This window comes from Girardinichthys multiradiatus, chromosome 9 (assembly GCF_021462225.1).
Source record: "Girardinichthys multiradiatus isolate DD_20200921_A chromosome 9, DD_fGirMul_XY1, whole genome shotgun sequence".
Taxonomy (NCBI): domain Eukaryota; kingdom Metazoa; phylum Chordata; class Actinopteri; order Cyprinodontiformes; family Goodeidae; genus Girardinichthys; species Girardinichthys multiradiatus.
Genome location: NC_061802.1, coordinates 3,505,941 through 3,523,257, shown reverse-complemented (window position 1 = coordinate 3,523,257; position 17,317 = coordinate 3,505,941). Strand labels below are relative to the sequence as shown.

Sequence of the window (17,317 nt, the reverse complement as noted above, 5' to 3'; positions counted from 1 at the left end):
GAGAGAAATGAGAGAAAGCAGCTATAAAAAAAAAAACCTTCAGCACTTCTGGCTTTCATTTCATCCTCTCCTGTGAGGTTAGTTTATTGAATTGTTTCAACATGTTTTTTTCTGATACTGTAAAGGAAATTGTGAAATGATCAGATTGTTCGGTTCTGATCAGATCCCTGTGATGACTTCAGGGTTGTTCATTTTCCAGAATCATCTTGAATCATTTTGATGTATCCACAGACATTCATACAGTCAGTCATTTTCTACCGCTTATTCCATAGTGGGTCACGGGGGAGCTGGTGCCTATCTCCAGCAGTCTATGGGCGAGAGGCGGGGTACATCCTGGACAGGTCGCCAGTCCATCGCAGGGCAACACACAAACAACCATGGACACACTCATTCATACACCTAAGGGAAATTAAGAGTGACCAATTAACCTAACAGGCATGTCTTTGGACTGTGGGAGGAAGCCGGAGTACCCGGTGAGAACCCACGCATGCACGGGGAGAACATGCAAACTCCATGCAGAAAGACCCCCAGCCGGGAATCGAACCCAGGACCTTCTTGCTGCAAGGCAACAGTGCTACGAACTGCGCCACTGTGCAGCCCACATTCATACAATCATCTAGAAAGTACTCATGATGTCCCATATCATGACACTTCCTCCTCTGTGCTTCACTGATTGTTTACAATGAAATTCAAAGTGTCTGAAATACTTGCTTTGGCTCTCTTTGTGTCCAGGATGGTTTCCAGTCTAAACTTTGTCCAGCTAAACTGATTTTTATTCTATGTAATTATAGCTTTTGATCTAATTTAAATTTTTTTGCTTTGGAAATGTTGAGGATTTTAATCAGTGGTACTCTCATAATGTTCAACTCATGTTTGTTGATCCAGTTTCCAGAACCCTGAACAGGATCCAAACTGCCAACAAATTACCTCTGAGCTGCACTGGTACCAGCAATATGTGACAAGACTATGGTTCACAAATGTATCTAAAAATGTTCTCTTAACATGAACACAAAAATGTAAATGCCAACAGCCAATCAAAGGCAGAGAGTCTGTAACTTGGATCGGGTGCTGGTCATTTTACTCTTTCACCATTTCATCCGCTACCATGGTGTTAATTTATTAAACAGAAGGTCCTTTTGGTATTAAAGGATTCTTGGAATTCCCATATCTGCTTAATTTATTAATATTTTGTGTTCAAACACTTTAAAGATCATCACTGTAAAAACAAATTAATTTGGGTCATTGTAAATTTGTTTGTGCGAGGAGCGAACAAAAGAAACGCTTACCTTCATTGTTGTTCCTGTAAATCGTTAACAACTGTTAACAGGAATGGGAAATACCAAAGATTGGTGACTTTTAAAATCTAATGTTGTCAACCTACATTTTGTGGAGGTGCACTAAACTGCCAGGTTTAAGCAAGAAAAGCAAGTCTGGGGTCCTGCTGGGAGTCATTTTATTGTGAAGGTTTCTCTACTGCAGGCACCACACAGTGATTTCCTGTTCAAGTCAGTTCATTTATAGCATCCAGCAATCTCAGGACAAACAGGTCCAAATCATATCCAGTTTTATCAAAGTAAATAACCAAATAAGATTAGAGAGACCGAAATACAGTACAGCCAATGTCTGTTGATCAAATAATTTCAACAGGGGAAAATTCTTCATCTAAGGAAGCCCGGCCATCTGCATCGAGGCTCCTCCTCTTAGCGATAACGCAGTGAAAACATGAGGAGGAAGGTTAAATCTGTACCTGGTTTTTGGCTTTCAGCAATAGCAGGTTGGTGACGTCCCCGAACGGCAAGCCAAGGCTGATCACCTCGGCCTCTGTGATGTCGCTGGGAAGCTTGCGAATGTGGATGACCCGCGATGGCAGGCTGGGACCTCTTAAGTCACCTTTGAACTTCTTGGTGTCGTTGCCATTGGCTGCAGGAGTGAGACAATAAAAGGTTTACGACGGTCCTGAGATTCAGCACAGCGGTGTACCACAGGGATCTACATAAGGACCTTTTTTTTTTCTACAACTGACTAGTGAAAAACAGAAAATTTGTATTTTGATAAAGTATAGATCATTTATAATTTATGAATGCTGAGGAAACAAGAACATATGGTTTCAGTGTGGCCCTTTCTGACCTGTGGTGTTCATGATATACGGGCCGTTGGAGACGCTGGAGAAAAGCTCTTCAGATCCTCTCTGGAAAAAATTAAATTAATCGTATTTGATAACTGCCACAAAATGTTATGGTTTCAATAATGTCTGATAAAAAGCAAACAGGAAAAACAGATGTTTTGAATTAAACGCGTAGGAAAAACAGGTAGAAACCCATGATTGCTTTTATATAAACTGTTTAACTGAAACTGGTTGTTTCTTCTTTAGGGTTGATCTAAGAACTTAAAAGACTTATAAATAACAAGGGTTTCAATGTTTTCTACTTGCTTTCTGCCTGTATTTTGAGTTTTAAAGAGCAAGTCTTTGTTTACGCTCTATTTTTGGGGGGCAAAAAATACCAAAGTAGTTTTTGTAATGAGCAAAACTACCTCCGTTTTTGTTCCACATTAATCAACAAATCATTCAATTAAATGACAGAAAAATAAAAGTAAAATAAAAACAACTGTTTATGGATGGAGAGCAGTCTTTTCCCTGCCTCTGACTGTGATGCAGTGATTCACTGCTACCAGCAGGTTGCACTAAAGAGTTTCCACACAGATGTAAATGTTCTTTACATTTAAAGCAAGCAGGCAGGAACATGAACACTACAAACCGACCATCACCTGCAGCCTGCAGGCCCTCCTCCTGCAGGAGCCGGGGGGTAAATTCCTGAGCCGAGGAGCTCAATGAGAAACAGATGCTGACAAACAGACAGAGTCTCATTCAGCAAACTGAAGTGAACCCTCCTCATCTCAGACCTGATCGTCTGAGCAAAAACAAGTTCTGGGTTAAGCAGAACGTTTCCTGCAGTTTCACAACAAAAGTCCCAAAATGAAGGTTTCATTTATTATTGACTGACAAAGAAAATGTTTTTAACCAGAAAGAGTTGCTCTGTTGTAAACACGTACAAGATTCAATGAAAACATATTTGTTTCACATTATATGAATACTTTCATTTGCTATATCAGATCTTTAAGGGTATCCGCGGTTCCCATCTTAAAATTGAGGCCTTTTTGGCTCAGTGGGTTGAGCGGACCCAACATGAAACAGCGCCATCAGAACCGAACAACCTGAGGCTAATGCAAAACGATCACAGTTAATTTCAGCTTCATGCATTTTTGGATGTTCATTCGCTGACCTTTAACCTTTAGCTAACAAGAAAGATAAACATCTGTTAGATGTGGAGGTTGTTACTTCTATTTGTTTGTTATTGTCAGGAAAATCACATCGTAGAGCCGCCAGCCATCGGCTTCGGACCGGATTCTACCCAGTTTTTACCTTTAAATAAAGCCAATGTACTTTTGCAAATCAGTTTATTTCTCTTGGTGGTCAAATATTATGGATGAAATATGGAGATAAAAGATCATAGAAATGCTCAAACTACACTTTCCGCACTGACTGTGGTTCTGATCACTGTTTGGGCCAGTCGCCTCTGAACAAAACCAACAGATTCTAAGCTAGCTGCGGCTGGTAGACATTAATTAAGTCAAGAAACAACTTTCATTTAGAGTAAAATTTCAGTAGGGAAAAGAAAGTTACATGAACTCAGCGGTTGTCACAGCAGACACAAAATGACCTGAAGGTGGGTCCCAATGGGCCATTCAGGGACCAAAAGGCTGCTAAACTCAAGGGATGAACCAGTTTCTGTAGTATGAAACAGAACTAAGGCAAGAACCAGGTTTAAACTGGATCTTTAGCAGCAGCGTGTCACAAAAACACAATTTTCTCTAATTTCTTTCAACGAATCTATCGGAAAAACCTTAAAGTAACACAGTTTGACAAACAGATTCTTTCCAGATATCTGCTGGATGTTTTTTCAGGCCTCCACTTCTCCAGTTTATCACATTTTTTCAAACCATTGCACATCAGACTGTGTTGGACAGGAACAAGCTGGATGAAAAAGCAGCTAAAAGCCAAAGAAAACTTGTTATTGATCAAGAATTTTTAAAAGGTAAAGGGAGTCGGCTGCTTGGAAGGAAATAAAAAGGAAATGAAGGATGACTCATGACTTCTCAGCACACTACATTTCTCTGCTTCCACAAACCAGTTTTGTCGCCATCATCGTTTCATCTCTGAGGAACCTGAACGTTTTTTTTTTACCTGCACAAAGCTGCTGGAATCTTCTTACCGATCCTCCCATGAATAATAAAAGCAGCAGAAACCTGAGCGCTTCTCTCTGCTGAACCCTCTTATCTCCATCTCTGTCTGACAGCTGCCGAGCGACGACCGGAACCCGCCCTCAGGCGGCGCTCCGAGATAAAGGAGCCGCAGCTCCACAGATGGACACGGACCAGTTATCCAGCATGAAACGACCCTAACAAGCTGAACCACAGCTCTGCTCATTCTGACCATGACGCTGCAGCTTGTTGCTCTGCAGCTTCTCTCCACCATGGGATGTTTTAGCTCACACTCAGAGGGAGCAGGCAGTATAATGAGGACAGAGCTGAGGGTCTCAGTTCAAGGAAGCTAAAATATGATTGAACAGACAAAAAAGAAAAAAAACAATTGTTGATGGTAAAAACTGATATTTATAACCGGCTAATCCTTAAGAATTGTCTCCATGTTTGCGTCCTACAGGTTTAAATCAAAACCCAAGGAAGCTTTGAATCTCCATCAGTTTTAGTTTATTACCCAGCAGCACAGCAACCTGCACACTGTGTCACTGAAAAGCTCCTCCAGATGAAGAGGTGGAAACTCCTCATCTAACAGGGCCGATCTCCATCCAGCTGAGCGAATTAAATCTGAAGAGGTTTTACCCTATAAACCGAAGTTAAGGTGTTGCTAATAGAGCTGTGTGTTCCTGAATTAAACTGCAGATTTGTGATGTTTTCCGCATGTATGAAATGGTCTAATTTCAGAATAATCTACATTAATTAACATTTGTGGCTTAAATGAGAAGTTTCATTTACAAACATCTGGGACCAGAGGGGTCCTGTGCTCAGATGATGAACTTTCTTTCTGCTTCGGTGGTTTCCTAAAACCTTCCTGTGATTAAATGAGGCTAAAGTGTTACTGCAGGATGAGCTGCCTAGTTTAACCAACATTAAAATGAATTACTGAAACAATTCATTTTTAGAATGATTCTACTGCAGAAAGACAGGATTATGATAATAAATACTGGCATTTAACTTATTCAGGCCATTTCTAATTCTCATTTTACTGGATCTAAGCAAATAAAATAAACTTGGCATCCCTGCTGGGATTCCCCCATCCTAAGGTCAAATTAGAACAATTAAAGGCACATATATCCTCAAAAAGACTTCACCTCAGCCAATCCGGTGCTACTCTGATCTTAAGGACCAACTTTAAGGTTTGGCTCCTTGTCAAGGTCCAACAAACATCTGAAACATCTGGTTGAGTTTCACAAAAAGTATTGTGTCTGTAACCTCAATTTAAATCATCTGAGAAAATTAAATCTCTATTGTCCCACTTGAGCTACCATAAGACATGTAAATATCAGGTTGTCATGGTGACCTGCCGCTCAAGGCGTTTCACCGTTCACTCTGCGCGGCGCTACACTAAAACAAGTTCATGGAAACGTTCAGGTTTCCTGAATGCTACCGCTGAGCAAACGTTAGCGGTGGATGAAACCCGACTGTGTAGAAGCTCTCTGCCACACAAGCTGATGCTAGCAGCAACACGTCCAACAGGTTGACTCAACTTTGTTGCCCAATACATTTAAAATATATTTTTAAATCAATGAAGTTCTCATTTACTTTAAAAATCAAATCAAATCAATAACTGCATTGGAGGGTAAAGTGTCTGAGCTAATGGGAAGTAACATTTCAACAAAGGAATTCACTTTCAGTTTATCCTTGGTAAAAAAATAAAAAATAAAGAAATAAAATCTAGAAAAGCAGATAGATCCTGAATCAAGGACGTAGAGTTTTCTGAGTCAGCAGAATATATTCAAACCCAAAAAAGAAACATAAACCAGATTGAAGGAAATCTTTCTTTGTCTCATTAAACCAGACGTTGACACAAAATTTCCCTGCACTGCTTTTACAAACAGTTTTAGATTGTTGGGTGCTAAATTTAGACGTGTTGAAACACGGCGTTACAAATGAAAGCACTAAGACTCCATACTGCTCACCTGCTGGCCCTGTTTCCACTCATCAAACTGCAAACAAAACAGAAAGATAGAAATCTTCCTTAGTTTTATGACAGGTTGAAGTATTTTTGCCATTTTTCTACACGACATCTGAGTTTTGGGACCATCTCAAGACAAACTGCAGCTTTTATTTCTTTTATATGGATCATCAGAGGCGGTTCCTGAGCCTGAGGGGTTTCTCTAACAGAACCTGGTGTTAGCAGTCTGCTCGGCTTCCAATTACTCGCCCAAGGCCAGAGGAGGAAACAGGAGAGGACACCTCCCTCGCTCATCCCATCACTTCCTGTCTCTCTGATCCTCCTCAGCATTCATGTGGTTTGGCCTCAGATATTAGTTTTTCCAGCAGCAATCTTCAGCGCTCTGCTGCCAGACACACACCACCTGTGATTACAGCCCAGAAATGTGAACAAAGTTGCCTCAGACTTCAGGTGTGAACACACCGTAACAATGTTTTTAAGTTATAATATCAAAAAGTCCCATAATCCAAAACATCGGCCTCTTTTGTACTGCAGGGACTTCCAGCAGTTACCTGGGATTTTCAAAGCCCTCAGTGAGTTTCAACACAATTTTACCCAAGAAACTAAAATGTTCCCGGTCCACACAAAAAGGTCCTCGTTTAGAGGTCGGACTTTCAGACTAGCCCGGGGTCGTTGAGGGGCGGGGTTATGTGATGAGCAACGAGGATTGGTGGACCCCTTCTGTTCTGATGTCCGCTCACCCACCATATTTAAGACCCGCGTGTTGTTGTTGTTTTCCATTTTATCCAAAATTAATATTTAACTGTACTTTTACAATTACAATGTGGTAAAACACCACAAGAAAAAAAGCAGCTGTGCATTTTGTTTGGTGAACAAATAACAGCAAGATAAGGGCTTTTTAATTGTTTTCCCTTTGGTTTATTACTGCCACCTGCTGGACTGGAGATGTAGTGCAGTTTTCCCATTAGTCAGACAAATTTTCGGTGACCTTTCAGGGTAGTGGAAACAAAAACCGCAAAAATTACCAAGGATTTCTTTTACCAAGTTAAACTAATTCCCAGGTATTTAAATCCCGGGACTTTTGGGGGAAAAGGGGATGATAAGTAATCTGTAACTAAGCTGTGTGAAAGAGAACAGACTGAATATGGAAACATAAAAACAGTTAAAAGTTAAATGTATAATAAAAATATATTTCTTAAAACGTAAAACAATGTACAGCCCTATTTTAAAATTTACTGAAATCAGTTCTGATCTTTTATCTTTCCTCAACTGAGATGATTTAGAGATAAAAAACACCACAGATGCAATCAATCAATTGACAAGAGATCAGATTTTTCCCTTTAATCTGATCAGTGATCTTTAGATAAAATACTGAAAAATCTGGTTTAATTTCCTCTCTTTATTAAAAGCATGAAAACTAAGAATTCCCACCAACGTTGAGTCTGTAAATACATCAACCAACAGCATGCACTTTTGGCACCTTTTTAATAGTTTAATATTAAGTATATTACGGTTAGGGGCGCATTCCTTGTTGCATACATGGGAATAACGTAAACTAATTAATTAATTCATATGTTTAACTCATTGTACATTAATTGGTTAGTCTAAATATATGAAGCTTACAAACCTAACAAATAGTTCTTTAAATCAGCCAAACTCTCACTCATTGCTCATTAATCATCTAAGAGCTGTACAACCCTAACCATTCAAAGAGCCGTCACGAACTGCTGCTACAGCAGCAGAACCACCAGACAGCTACACAGCTGGCAAAACAGCTGATCAGACGATGAACTTTATATCAGTTATTTCAGTTTTTTGTGTATTAAGTTATTTAAAATAAAAAATAAGACAAGCTACTGCTAAAATACTGTGGACCTGTGTACAATGTATATTTGTAGCTGTTTTTCTGAACTTTAATAATTATTTTATGAACGTTAAGCACACAAAGTGAAATCAAGGCTAACCTGCAGCTCCATCAGTATAAAAGGTGCCTGTTGTAGTAAGACCATGAACACGCTGCAGAAATTATGACAGTAAATCTACCCGTTTAACAGAAACAATGAACTGTTATGACATTGCTGGTAAAAGTTACAGATCCCCAGCAGACCGCAGACGCCTTCATTTTAAACCTGCACACCAAGCACTGCAGACACACACCTGCAGGGCAACAAGCTGCAGCGCAGGAACGATCAAAATGTGAACATTTTCTCTGTTGAAAGGCATTTTTACTGCAACCTCTCCATGTTGACTAGTCTGCTTCATTCTGGTGTGTCGGGCATTGTTGTCGAAAATAAAACAAATGTTTCAAAGAAAACTTGTTTACAGCAGATCATCAGCTGTTACTGCTCCAACACGCTCAGGTATCTTTCAGTTTTATAATCTGCAATTACTGCATTCCCTTGAAATGTCTTCGATCGGTCTAATGCAGAACCGTGCAAGGTCGCACCACGTGCACAAGGCTGCACTGGTTTCTGGGCTTCAGGCAGGCTCAGGATAAGAAACAATATTTATATAAAACTGTCCTGGTCTGCAACCTTTCATCAAAACAAGTTGAGATGGCACATAAATATTACATTTCCCTCGTTACTCTTCTATTTACTTTGATTTTTATAACTTTTCAGACCCTTTGAAGCCAAAATATTTCAAAATGCAACAAGAAAAAAGCTCACTCACTGAGGGAAACCTGAAAATTAGCCAGTTTCAGTATTAGTGAGTTGTTTAAAATGAAGTCAAAGGAAGCACAGAGATGCAAGAATGTGTTTAAAAAGAACCTGTTTACCATTCGTTGACAAACACCTGCTCTTCATTCCAGAAGGAGAGAGAGAGCCAGACTTTCAGCAGATAATAGGAAGGCTTAACGGAGTACAGGAAGACCGTCTGCCATGGAACGTGCTGAATATTGAAAGGATTCTTGGAAATCTCAAGCTTGAGTTAAACGTCTAGATTCTCTAGAACAGGGCTGTAGTTTTAGTATTGCTAGCTGCGCTAATCACTGATATAAGATGAAGGTGAGAAAGTTTAAAACGTGAACTCTGTAATCTGTGTTAAAACTGTTCCTACTATAAATAAATAATCACTATATGACAGAGAGGCTAGAACTTTTTATTTTTTACTACTTTTCTGTTTTTCTTCTTGTAGTCCTGAAATCTGAACTGCCTAAAATCCATTTACAAAAAAGATAAGAAATGAGTTTTTCATCTTCAACTTTTCAACAAATACAGAAAGACTGAAGGGGATTTTCTCATTTCTCCACCTGCAGAACAAAAACAAATAATGAAACCATTTAAGGAATCTGGAGAAATTTCAAAGAGCGAGTCCAAAATAGATAACCGGGATTTCTGATCTCTTCAGACGGCACAGCATCAAGGATCGTCACTCACCAACAGCTGATAAAAGCACGCGGACAAAGGGATTACTATGTGAAGCTTTTGTCAAGTCCTACAGAGCTACATTTACCAACTTTACTGTGCAGAAAAGAATCCAATAGAACCGCAGGAAATTTACTAAACCAGAGTTAGATCCGTGTTTAGGCTTGTTTTTAACACCTGGGTTTAATGATCTGAGTGAGCAGGAATGAGGTGTGATCGTCTATTTTGAGGATGCTAAATCGTTTAAAGCAGCGCTTTGGTCCTTTAGCCATGCTGAATAATCAGATTAATCCTCAAACTTTTCCTGGAATGTGCTTTTAATGTCCGAATCAGGAACAACAGAGCAGCCGCCACATTAATTACGCTGAGAATCCCCGAGTTGTCCTCAGATGCCAGCGTCTCCATCCTGTCCGACTCTCTGTGACGATCACAACAACAAACAGAGCAACAAACCAGAGGAGAGGAAAGGAAACCAGGAGGAAGAAGCAGAGGTGCCTACCTTAGTACCAACTGTTATATCGTGGTGGACACTGCTGTGAAGAAAAGAAAGCATGTTAGAGGCAGCAGGGAGAAAAACCCAAAAACAACAGCAACAAAAAGGGTGGGGGGAAAATGAACGAGGTTAACGAGACGCTGTGAGAGGAGGAGAGGCAGGGAGACACTGAGAGGAGCCCAGCAGAACCCAGCAGAGCACAGGGGTTTAAACAAAGCATGGCTGCAGCTAACAAGCTTAGAGGAACCTGCAGGACCTTCTGGGTTCCTGGCACAATGGTTGCAAGCAGAAATTCACAGGCATGATGGCCTCTAACTGGACAAATATGGTGTTACAAAACTGCTGTGGTTGCTTGGATCAGAACCACTGACCAATTTATTTAGAAGGGCCCATAATCATGAATTAAACTGTTTCTGGCTGAGATGCCCTAAGCTGAGGATACCCAGTTTGGCGCCTGACCAGAACCGTGTCTGCAGCTCAACATCTGATGATCTCTGCAGGACCTCAGGAGATTCATGGACTTTTTCAGTAATGGAAGACGCCATTTTCATCTCTGCATCTGATGCGCTTATTGCAACCACATGGTTTCATACACAAAGTAAGTTTTTACTGCTGTCGAGGTGGCTTTAAAAGTTGCATTCAGCTTAGAGCAACTTGGATTAAATTTTACTACATTTTCTTAAAAATATGCATAATTTTGAATAAAAACAACTTAGTGAAGGTTGATGGTAAAGAAATAAACTACTTTTAGTGTTTTAAAATGACATCAACAAACAAACAAAGAGTCTGAATGTTTGTGGATCCTCAGTTCGACCAACACATCACAAACAAACTCCAACGGGTCATGACAAGGTATTTATGGAGGGAAATCATATGTTTGTTTGGTCACAGCAGAAGTTTCATCCCTGTTAAATTTGCTTTGGTTGACAAAAATCAGTGAAGGTGTCTGGAGACAATAAACTGAAGACCTCTGTATGAAACTGCAATGAGTCCATCAGCTTCTCTGTTCAGAAGAATCGAGTTCTGCTTGTTTTACTCCTCCCATTCATTCATGTGTGAATAAAAGCCAGAAGGAGACAGAAAACCACCTTCAGGAGTCTCCATCTGCCCCACCTATTACCATTCAGCCAGGAAAATTATTCAGATGTTTCATTGTGAGGGAATTATTCTGATTTTCTTCAATTAACACCGTGGTTCTTAAAGTGAAAATAGTCAAAGTTTGTTCCCTTATACTGCAGGAGCTTCATGGTCGTTTGGTTTTTCACGTCATAAAAATGGTCAAACCTACTGATTAAGGTGAAGTTGTCCAAACCACTCACAGGTAAAGCATGAACCAAATAATCAAACGCCTGAAGTAAAAACACAGCAGCGTCCACGGAGCTACACCATTACAGAGAGAAGACAGCATCACCTCTGAGGACAGATGTTACACCTTAGCCTGAGAGATAAACGCCCTAACTACGATGGAATAAACACAAACAGTTTAAACATTTAAATCTGAGGATATGGAAAACAGTATAATTCTCATAAACTGATGCTTTGCAAAGACATTAAAACACATGTAAGACGAAAACAACTCAAACACCAACATGCAGCGGCTCTGAAAAGTCTGCAAACCACTGAAAAAATGGATTAAAATGAGACCATTATTAGTTACAATTGGTGCAACTGAATTTTCAAACAGACAAATCAGTTAAAAGGAAAATAAAATGGTTGTAGGCAGGGATGGAGCGGCATTAACATCGGTATCAGTCCGATAAGTAAAACTGGGCCAACATCAACAACCACAGCTTCTTTCTATCTTGTTGCAGTTTCTTTATGCGTTCAGCCATAACAGCAACATTATCGATGGATATTGGCCCATAATTTCACATCGGTGCATCCCTAGTTGTAGTAACCCAAGCACCACACTCTTCAACTAATACTGAACACACTTTTCTCTATTTCAGCACCTAGTCTTCTTTCGTGGAAGGTGGGACTCCACATCTTGCCTTGGCATTTTGTGCCCACCTTGCAGAGGTTCTCCAAACCCATGAGAGTGTGAAGATATCAGTTGTCCGCAGCTCTCTTTCAGATGTAGCCTGTGGACTCTGGCTCGGTCCTTTCAAAACTTTAATTTTCCTCCCATGAAGTTATTCTTCTGTGGGTTTGGACAGGATTTATCTTCCGGTTAATAGCAGCGACCTCCAGGTTTTGGGGCAAAGCTGACTGGCATTTAGACCTGAGTATAATCATTCACCTTGATCTAAACCTCAGTTCCATCTGAAGAACAGTAACCACACATCATGATGCTGCCAACGCCATGTTTCACAGTAGGTATGACATTTCTCTTGGCGGGTCGTTTTTGTGTTGAAGTTACGTTTTGAACGCCTTCGGTTTGGCTTAAATTCCTGCTTTTCCTTCAGTGTTGCTGTTGACGTCTCGGCAACCTCACTGACCAGTTCTTGTCTTTTAGACATTTTGTAAAAACCTTCTCCTGACTGAGCCACTGTCACGTCTTTACAAATTAATGGCAGAAATAAACTTATACAATGGTTAATGTTAGGCGTGTACCCATTAGGCCTCAATGCTTTAGCTGAATCATAAGCTGCTTCATAGTATTACCATAAGGGTGTGCACTCAGGTTATTGCAACCTTTCCTTTTTTTACAATTACACTCCAACCAGGTGAGTTTGTTTTCCAGATGAATTGTTCAGGATGGATGTCACAATAAAAGGTGGAAAATATTTATCATGCTTTCATTTTTAAACACCACAAACACATGGTATTTTACCAGAGGGGTGTAAACTTTTCAGAGCCACTGTAGGAGTTAACCAAGATGAGTGAGAAACCAGCTGGTCGGGCTGAAGCTGACACACACACGAAGCATAAACTGGCAGGAGGAAGACCCTGCAGGGCATGCATGAGTCCTGACGAAGCACAAATATTCACGGGGAACATAAAAGTGGCCTGATTGCACTTTGAGGGATTTCTCTAGTAGTTAACAGGCTGCACTGGTGACAACACGACCGTCTCATCAGGAGGAGCTAAAACCAACTGCTCACAGGTTTTAATCAGTGGAAAATAGAACTGGATAAACAGAAGGTTTCAGCAGCAAGCTGATGCAGGTTTAATCTGTTGATGACAGGTCTAGAGCAGCGGTTGACTGATTTCAGGATTTCTGTGGCGCATGCCGATAGTTGGAAATAAGTGCAGATCATTAATGTATTATTTCTTTTTTATTTTATTTAGCAATTAGCTCTGGGCAGCAAATATTTGTTGCGTATTAGGCTAAAATAATCTGAATGATGCAAAACAAATTCCACACCCAGAAAACATTTGATCATCTCGATCTGTGGTCTGTGGCAAGTTGGAGCTCATCGTACGGCTGCGCGGTATTAGAAAATCTTACGATCCCGATAATTATGGAAAATACTGCGAAGATGATATCTGTTGCGATATATACTCGTTTTCCTCTTCTTTTTCTCGTCTGTGCTTCCGTCACTCTGTGACCTTTGGGTAAGGTCATCTGTGTCTGGTGTGATACTCTGTCTAACTGGCATTACATCAGCATGAAAAATGCAAACTCATAACACTTATAACATATTGGGCAACCTTTGTTGCACTCTAAACAGTCCTTTACGATATGAATATTGCACACACCAATATATTCACAACATATTATTCAGCCTAAGCCTACTGTTCACTAAGTTAGAGCTGAGTAAAGCTTTGCTATTCCAAACCCAAACAGCTGGCACAGACGAGTACCGCATGAAAACGCGACAATCGGTGCAAAGCAACCAGATCCTCCTGAAGACTCCCAACATTTGGTATGAAATGTTCAGCCCTGAGACAACAAAAACTTTGTTTTTAGGTTTTTTAAGAGATTTAACCACCCTAAAGAACCTTTGCATTAAACATTTGGTTATTGGTAAGGCAAACCCAATGGAAAACTGGTTTCTTGAAAGTGGGAAATATCAGCTGAATTTCTATTTGCAGACACAACACTGGTAAAGTCTGAGATTTGAAGAACATGTTTGAGGAGCCATGTGGAAATCTCACCCATCCACCCCCACCCTGAACCAAGTGTCTTGGTCAACTGTTAAAAATGAACGTTTCTGCGTAGAATTAATCAAATGTGTTCATTGTTAAAACCCTTAATATTTCTCACGGATCTTTTCTATTATTTTTCATAAGTAGGCAACTTCTAAACGTTAAGCGCTCCAATTGTGCACATTTACAACTGATCTGATTATAATTATCCAGTTATTTCCAAAGCTATCTAGAACTCAACAAATCACCTCTTTTATGAAAATTTCACTGAGAACAAAAAAGGTAAGAAAGGAAGATCTAAAAAAACATTTTAAAAAAAATAGGTCACATGTGAGTGATAGGCCTAACATTAAGAAAAACTTCACATAAAATGATTAATAGGACACATTTTGTAGTTATTTTACTAACTGGATGAGACAGGAACCATTAAAAAGTCCAGAGATTCATAGTTTTCACTTTTTTGGCAACATTGCACATTGAATCCCTGCAGTCAGTAAATGATTTCCGTCTTCACACGTGATTATGTCGCTTGAACTAAAATAATTAACATAAATTAAACCTAACCTTTTAACCACATCGTTAACAAAAAAGGAAAAAAAAAAATCAAATGTTACATAAAACAACCAATGATTGTAGTTTCAGCTACAGTATTCACTTCCGTTGACAACCTGAGCTCATAAACTGAACTCCATGTAAAGACTGTACTACTTAAGTTACCTCACGGTTTTAAAGGCAAAAACACACATAAAACAACTCTTTACCACCTAAGAATTTATATTAGAGATAGTTTGCCAATTCAGTTCGGAAATAACTCGAGTAAATTGCTTTTAATTGTATTTTTCACTTCCTGAAAGTGATAAAACAGCAGCAGTGGGCGTGAGACCCACCGTTACCGTAGAGATGAGCTGGAAGTTAAGAGACTCTTTCAGGCAATTGTTTCTAAATCAGACATAAAACTGGACGGTGGAAGCGGCCATGAAAGCTTGTTTCCCCGGGTAAATATGTGACGTTGTACCGTCAGGTCGCGTCAGGGAAATTGTTCCCGCAGATAATGGCCCGTTGTGAGGCTAGCATGGCGGCTAACTCTGCCAAATTAGCTTCGTTTCCTGTTTTCAGACAAACACAAACTTCCCCGACTTGTCTTCTCAAAAACAGAGCTCGATGCGCTGCGGAAATCTACAACATCTTTTAAGACGTCCGTGTATCTGGTCTCAGATGGAAGTAAAAGAGTCAGAAACTACATGTAAGAGGAGTAATGAAGTCGATGGGATAACTCACCCGTCCATTGCACAACACGGAACTACGGAGCAACAGGTTCCAGCCAGCGGCCAGCAGAATTCCCCCATCTACAAACTAGTATCGACCGACAAAATGGCTGGAGGCGGGCCTGTGATTGGACGGATTTACTAACTATGTGGGCGTCGCTCCTCAGACCCGAGCGATGATTGGCTGAAAGCGCAACAGCTAAGAGGATATGGTCCAAAAATCAAAGATTGTCTCTTTAAAAGAAGATGTATGCCTCTGAACGGAAAAGGCGAGTTAGCCTGCTTGGCCAGTGGGCGTTGTCCCGACAAAAACAAATAGAAACCCGTGACCCCCAAAGGTATGGAGGTCCATCAACGCCACTTGGCAATAAAACATTCAAATGACGTGTCATAAATATAAGATTCAGCACCGTACCATGCAATACAATGTATGTTTCAACATCGCTATTGTGAGTTTAAAACTTGAAATTGTTAGATAAGGGTTTATTTACGAATTTGAAAGCCAGAGCTCCAACGTCATATTTAGGAAATAAAAAGCCATGATTAAGTTTTATAATTATTAGATTTATGTTATAGTTTCCAGGTTATTAGACATAAATAGGAGATAATAACTTTTAATTCTGAATTTGAGTACCAACATTATGAGCATTAAAGTCCTAATTAGGATATAAAAAGCTTATATTATGAGGTTCAAAGTCATAAATATTAGAATCAAAGTCATGATTTGAGTTTAAAATCAAAAATTTAAGATCCTGCATTGGATGGTTTAGTGGTAGAATGGGCACCCCACAACCAGAGGCTATTTCTCCTTAAGACATCCGCCTTCCCCCCTTTCTCTTTGTGCCTGTTTCCTGTCTGAATACATATGATAAAGGCCAGTGGTGCCACTGAGAGATTCAAAGTGAGAATTCAAAGTTTTAAAGTCATACTCAACAGATTGAAAGCCATATCTCAGAGACACAGTCATAATCATAAATAATAAGTATCATAAGTATCATAAGTATCATAAGTAATTATAGGTTTTAATCCTATAATTTTAAATTTGAAGCAATATTTGTAGAGACAGAGCCATAGTTGTGAGGTAAAAAGTCATAAATATTTGATTCAAAGTCGACAGAAAGGAAAGGAAAGATAAAACTGTTTCATATTAGCTACTGACAGCAGGTCCAAAAAAAATTTAAATATTGAAATTTCAGTAATATTGGAACAATTTTGTATTTGTTTAAATTTTGTATTTGTTTTCCAAAGAAAACCAGCTGATAACAGTAAACATTGACAGAAACTGGACAAGTTGAGGAAAAAAGTAGGAGTGGGAGGTCTCACAACAAACTGCAGCAGGAAAACCAGTTAAAGTCTTGTTTTACAGAAAACGACAAATGTGACACAGAATGAACCATCATACATTTGATCTTCTAGTGTACAAGCAGTAGTCAGAAAGTCATGTTTAAGGAACTGAAACTGGAAGGAAAGGCTAAGGTTGGTCCTGTGAGGGTTTGAATCAGCAAAAGGACATGGGGTTCCTGCTGACCTGCACCAACGCAGTACAATAGCACTCAGTAGCTGGTTTCTCTCGATCTGCTGCACCCGAGTCATGTAACACGCTAATAAATAATTCCTCTCTGTGTTGTTTTTCAGGAAATGACTCCATGTGATGGTATATGATCCAGCAGTACACAAATAATTCAGAGGGTCCAAACACAAAGTGCATTTTAAGGGATAACACCGGTACCCATGGAAACCTAATGGAAAAAGAAGTTGTCACATTTGCAGGATTAACAGTCATAATTAAGGGTTATATTCAGGAAATTCAAAGTCACAATTCTAAACTTAAAAGTTACAACTGAAAGATTCGAAGTAATTTGTTTGAGAGTCATAAAAATGGAACAGAAGTAGTGATTATTTGATTAAAAACAATCATGGGTTCAAA

General features: G+C 39.6%; 1 protein-coding gene across 8 annotated transcripts in view; it reads right to left on the bottom strand.

Annotated features, from left to right (window-relative positions):
* LOC124873640 (polypyrimidine tract-binding protein 1-like) overlaps positions 1-17,051 on the bottom strand; it is a 36,355-nt gene extending 19,304 nt beyond the window's left edge. Inside the window, exons 1-5 of one of the 8 annotated variants that reach the window (XM_047374422.1) lie at positions 16,919-16,998; positions 10,100-10,133; positions 6,237-6,263; positions 2,128-2,188; positions 1,748-1,920 (exon numbers count right to left, since the gene is read on the bottom strand). In XM_047374422.1, the coding sequence (XP_047230378.1) occupies positions 1,748-1,920; positions 2,128-2,188; positions 6,237-6,263; positions 10,100-10,133; positions 16,919-16,983 (360 nt within the window). In that variant the 5' untranslated portion in view covers positions 16,984-16,998. Of the gene's footprint in view, positions 1-1,747; positions 1,921-2,127; positions 2,189-6,236; positions 6,264-10,099; positions 10,134-15,403; positions 15,547-16,918 lie in introns of those variants that run through there. The other 7 variants (XM_047374421.1, XM_047374423.1, XM_047374428.1 and 4 more) reach the window with 7 other exon arrangements.
* Positions 17,052-17,317: the final 266 nt, after the last annotated feature.